The sequence below is a fragment of the Eublepharis macularius genome, chromosome 1 (assembly GCF_028583425.1).
Source record: "Eublepharis macularius isolate TG4126 chromosome 1, MPM_Emac_v1.0, whole genome shotgun sequence".
Taxonomy (NCBI): domain Eukaryota; kingdom Metazoa; phylum Chordata; class Lepidosauria; order Squamata; family Eublepharidae; genus Eublepharis; species Eublepharis macularius.
The window spans coordinates 241496440-241501594 of NC_072790.1; the positions used below are offsets into that span (position 1 = coordinate 241496440).

At 47.2% G+C, this 5155-nt stretch overlaps 1 protein-coding gene across 1 annotated transcript; it reads left to right on the forward strand.

Moving 5' to 3' along the window:
- The first annotated feature begins 3584 nt into the window (after positions 1 to 3584).
- On the forward strand, positions 3585 to 4898 carry LOC129325583 (uncharacterized protein F54H12.2-like). Its single transcript, XM_054973343.1, has one exon. The coding sequence runs from the start codon at positions 3585 to 3587 to the stop codon at positions 4896 to 4898; it is 1314 nt and encodes a 437-aa protein (XP_054829318.1).
- The last annotated feature ends 257 nt before the right edge of the window (positions 4899 to 5155 follow it).

Below are 5155 nucleotides of genomic sequence, written 5' to 3' on the forward strand. Positions count from 1 at the left end.
GGAAGACGGCACAGTACCAGGACTGCTGAAACAAAAAATGTCGCAGTGCATACAGACTCTCTACCCTAATGTGAGTATTGAGACTAGGGGAAAGGGGGAAAACGGAAACAGGGTATAGCATACTGGGCAGCTATTTTTATTTTGCAGATGGGGGAGCTGAACTATGTAGTGGTGGCTGAGGAGGTCAAGGAGAACAAGTTTGATCCTGACTGTTGCAGATTTTGCAACCACATAGCATATTGTCAAGAAGTCCCCTATGATGAAGATGATGAGGGTGCCAGAGCAGATTGTGAGGACTCAGGGGATGAACCAGAGGATGCTGTCCCCATAGAGGTTGGGGAAATAGATCCAACAATGGATGTTTCTGAAAGAAAGGCGTAAAGAAAGAAGGCGTAAAGCCGCGCATTCAATACCTGGTCCCAGATGTAAGTACGAAAGAAGGAGGGTCCTGGAAGAATGTAGGGTGGCTAGAGAAGCAATTCTAAAATGTTTTTCTTTTTTCTATTCCTGCAGCCAACAGATGTGCTGATCGAGTGTGCTCTACTGGATGAGGTGCTAGCGAGAGGCCCAGTTGGGGATGGTCCGGTCAGCTTTGAGTATCAGCATCCCCCAAAGCCCCGTGTAGGGAAGAAGCTGAGAAAGAGGAGACCTAAGAGGGATTACTGCAGTGATACCTGTTGTGATTCTGATTATGTAGATGACTCGGACAGACCGTGCCTGGACTTCTGTCATTATAGTTGCTGCAACTCTTCTGATGAGTGGTCGTTAACAGAAACTGATGATGATAGCGATTTTGAGAGTGAAAATGTCGAGCAGGGGGTGCAAACTGATGGTGTCGCACCCAAGGTGCCCCCCGTCCCCACTCTACTGAATGAGGAGACAATGTGGGGCCCTGCTGGGGATAGCATAGAGAGCTCTAAAGATGAGCATTACCCACAGCCCTCTGTAGGGAAGAAGCTGAAAAAGAGGAGACCTCTGCTGAGTTACTGCTATGAAAATTGCTGCTATTCTAACAGCTCAGATGATGAGTGGAGACCATATGCGCCATACTGTAATCTTAGTTGCTGCAAGTCTTCTGATGAATGGTCGATAACTGAAACCGATGATAGTGATTTTGAGCCTTTAGGAACACCACGGGGGAGAAAAGGAGATCCCGAGTTGCGGGCTGATGGAGCAGCACCCGAGACTATGACCAGAGAAGGAAATTGAAGGGGGGGGGGTGGAGTTGTGGTTGAAAGCCCACAATCTGTACACACTTTAATAAAATGCCTTTTCCAAGTGTAAAAGCGTTGAGTCAGTTCATGATGCCTCAAGAGACGGTATTAAAAGGGATTTACTATAATCCGGGGGGAGCAGGTAGCTTTGGGGGAGCAGAATTCCTCTTTCGAGAGGCTTCTAAGACTAGTAAAACACTGACTAGAAAGGATGTGCAAGCATGGCTTTTGGATCAGGATGCGTACACGTTGCATAAGCCAGCAAGAGTTCATTTTAAAAGAAACAAGACCTATGTTGGTGATGTGGATGAGCAATGGCAGGCTGATTTAGCAGATATGCAACAGCTTTCTAAATACAACGGGGGGTACAAATACATTCTAACGGTGATTGACATTTTGTCTAAATACGTGTGGGCAGTAGCACTGAAAGACAAGGCAGGGGCTGAAGTATCAGCGGCTTTTAAAAATATATTCGAGCAGGGCCGCATTCCGTGCAAGTTACAAACAGATAGGGGGAAAGAATTTCTTAATAAAAAAGTGAGCAACGTACTAAAACAACATGGGGTTCACCACTTTGTGACCAACAATGAAGTCAAGGCAGCGGTGGTTGAAAGATTTAACAGGACTTTAAAGTCAAAGATGTGGCGGTATTTCACAGCCAATAATACTTATAGATATACAAATGTGTTACAAGAGCTTCTAAAAGGGTACAATCACAGTTTTCATAGAACTATTCAGGCACGCCCCGTAGATGTTAACGCATCTAACTCTCTCCTGATATGGAGGCGCGTTTATGATCCCTCCTTTCAAAGAAAAGAAACAGATACCATGTTAAGAAAAGGAGATCACGTGAGAGTATCGAAAACTAAAGGCACTTTTGAGAAGGGTTATGAGCAGACATTCACCGATGAAATTTTCATAATAGAAGATATCACAAGGAGAGGCGAGCGGCCCTTATTTCACCTAAAAGACTTTGATGGTGAACTATTAGTAGGGAGATTCTACCCTGAGGAATTGCAGAAGATTAATGCTCGAGAGGACAGGACATACAGGGTTGAGAAAATTATTGCTACACGAACTAAGAAGAAAAAGAAGTATCTTTTAGTGAAGTGGTTAGGCTGGCCACCTAAATTTAACAGTTGGGTGCAGGCTGACGACATAGCAGGCCACTATGGGGGATGACGGTTTTTACATTACACTCCCTAGCAATGCGTCTATGGACTTATTTCCCGAAAATACCAGCGCCTCTTTCACAGTGCGGCTGTTTAAGCCACTTGATTTGCGGGGAGAATGGGAAGTGGGGCTGGTTGAAATTCAGTATCCTCGCAATTGGTACACATTTAGCCAGAATGCATCATTCAGGATATCTGAAGGTGCCAATAGCAATGAGTATCATGTGCGTTCAGGCTATTATTATGACCTGCGCAGCATATCAGATTTTATGAATACAGCTGTCAGAAGACAGGCTGGGACGCCCCCTGATCTACAATTCTATTTTGATCCAACATGTGCAATGCTCAGATTTAACGGGCTTGATATTTACACTGTCACAATGAGTGAAGAATTAGCCCATGTGATGGGGGCACCCCCTAATGTTCCGATCAAAAGAATTTACAATTGCGGAGATATTACAGGAGGGATTAATACCCTGTACCTGTACACTGATATCATAGAACATCAGTTAGTGGGGGACACAGTGGTTCCCCTTCTACGGTGTGTTCCTGTACAGGGGAAGCACCATGACTTTATCACGGTCACATATGACGAGCCTCACTATATTCCAATCAATAAGCACCACATTGAAACCATCCGCATAGAAATAAAGACGGATCAGAATCGGGCCGTGCCATTCCGCTACGGGAAGGTGATTGTGAGGTTGCACATACGCCCACGGAAGAAATGGTGATCGTGAAAGACTATGGAGACCCCGCGATGCTTAGGAGATATTACCAATCTCAGGCGGGTTATGGCCTCCCCGGGTTCCACGGGGCACCCGTTATGTATGGAGCGGGGGTGGGGGGGATTTTCCGGCGCCTTTTTCGAATGGCAGTGCCACTTTTTAGAAAAGGGGTGGATATTGTCAAGCCACACCTGAAAACCGCTGCGCGTAATATCGCTCAAGATGTTGTGAGCCGCGTGACTCACGGCGTTATGAATAAACTGGCCCCCCAGGAGGGGTCAGGCTTTCTATATCTTAAAAGAAGGGGAGGGCTGAAAAGAAAAGCATCCAGCACACGCAGAGGCCCCCCAGGACCCATTAAAAGAAGGCGCGGGGGAGCTAAGAAACAGACAAATGTGAAGAAGGGGAGAGTAAAGAACAAGAAGAAGAAGGAGTCTCACAGGAGGCTCAAAGACGTACTATAAACGGCTATGGCTTTCATCCACTGCGGGTCGGAAGAGTGTGTAAAGTCTGAGCTCGATCTGTTCCAGATAGCCCCTACCCAGACCAGCATTGAGAAAAGCGTATATATCGAGGTTCCGCCCCTCTCGGCCCTCACGGGGTCAGCACCTCTAGAGTTTTTCATAGCCGGGAATGGTGAAGATTACCTCGATTTAAACAATACTCTCTTGTATGTGAAATGTAAAATTACTCAAGAAGATGGTACCGACATCGCACAGAATGCTAGAGTGGCACTGGTGAACTACCCAATTGCTTCCATTTTCAGTCAGCTGGATGTTACCCTAGGCGACCGGCTCATCAGCCAGAGTAACAACTGCTATCCCTACAGGGCTGTCATTGAAACAGTGCTCAACTACAGCTTTGAAACCCTATCTACCCAATTTTCTTCAGGCGGATTTTATAAGGATACAGCGAGTCTGATGGACAGCACCCTGCTGAACCAAGGTAACAAAGGATTCGCCAAAAGGGCGTTGCTGGCAGCCGAAAGCAAAACAGTAGACCTTTTAGGCCATCTCCACGCCGATATATTTTTTCAAGAAAAGCTGCTCTTAAATGGCGTGGATGTCAAAATCAAACTAGCTCGTAACAAAGACTCTTTCTGCCTGATGAGTGGCGAGGGGGCTGCTGTGCGCTATAAGCTCCACATGGATTCTGCTGCGCTCTTTGTGAAGAAAGTGAAAGTAGCCCCAGGCGTACGGCTGGCCCACGCTGAAGCTCTGCTGACATCCACAGCAAAATACCCTGTGGACCGTGTCGACATGAAGGTGTTCAGCATCCCTACCGGTGCCCGCGTGAGCAACCAAGACAACCTGTTTTTGGGACAGCTCCCCAAAATGGTGGTCATGGGGCTCGTGGACAATGACGCTTTCAGTGGCGCCTTCACCAAAAACCCTTTTCATTTCCAACATTACAACATTAACTTTGTAGCCCTGTACGTGGACGGGGAGCAGGTCCCCTCCAAGCCCTTCCAGCCCGACTTTGAAGCCGGAAACAACGTGAGAGAATACATGAGCCTCGTGCAAACAGCGGGGAAGCACCTTCAGGACAGGCCCCTCCTGGTAGATCGTGAAGAGTATAGGCACGGGTACACCCTGTTTGCTTTTGACCTCTCTCCTGATCAGGACTGCACCGGCCATTACTCCCTGATTAAAACCGGGAACCTGAGAGCAGGAATACGTTTTGCTGCGGCCCTACCACGAACCGTTAATTTGATTGTGTATGGGGTGTTTGATAATGTCATAGAGATCAACCACAACCGTAACGTGCTTTTTGATTACATGTAAGATGGACACAATCCAGTTATCCCAGGCCTTACTTGACAACCCGCGCACCTGAAAAACCTTCTTAGATGTCTTCCCCAGCGATCAACTTCCTGTTAAAAGAGTGGTTCGGAGGCCGGCATCTCTAGTGGTGAACACCCATCCTCACTACCTCCCCGGGGAACACTGGCTAGCAATATACCTACCAGACCATGTCATAGCAGAGGTTTTTTTTACTCTTATGGGAACTCACCCAGCAGCCGCCTCTTCCCCAAAGCCAT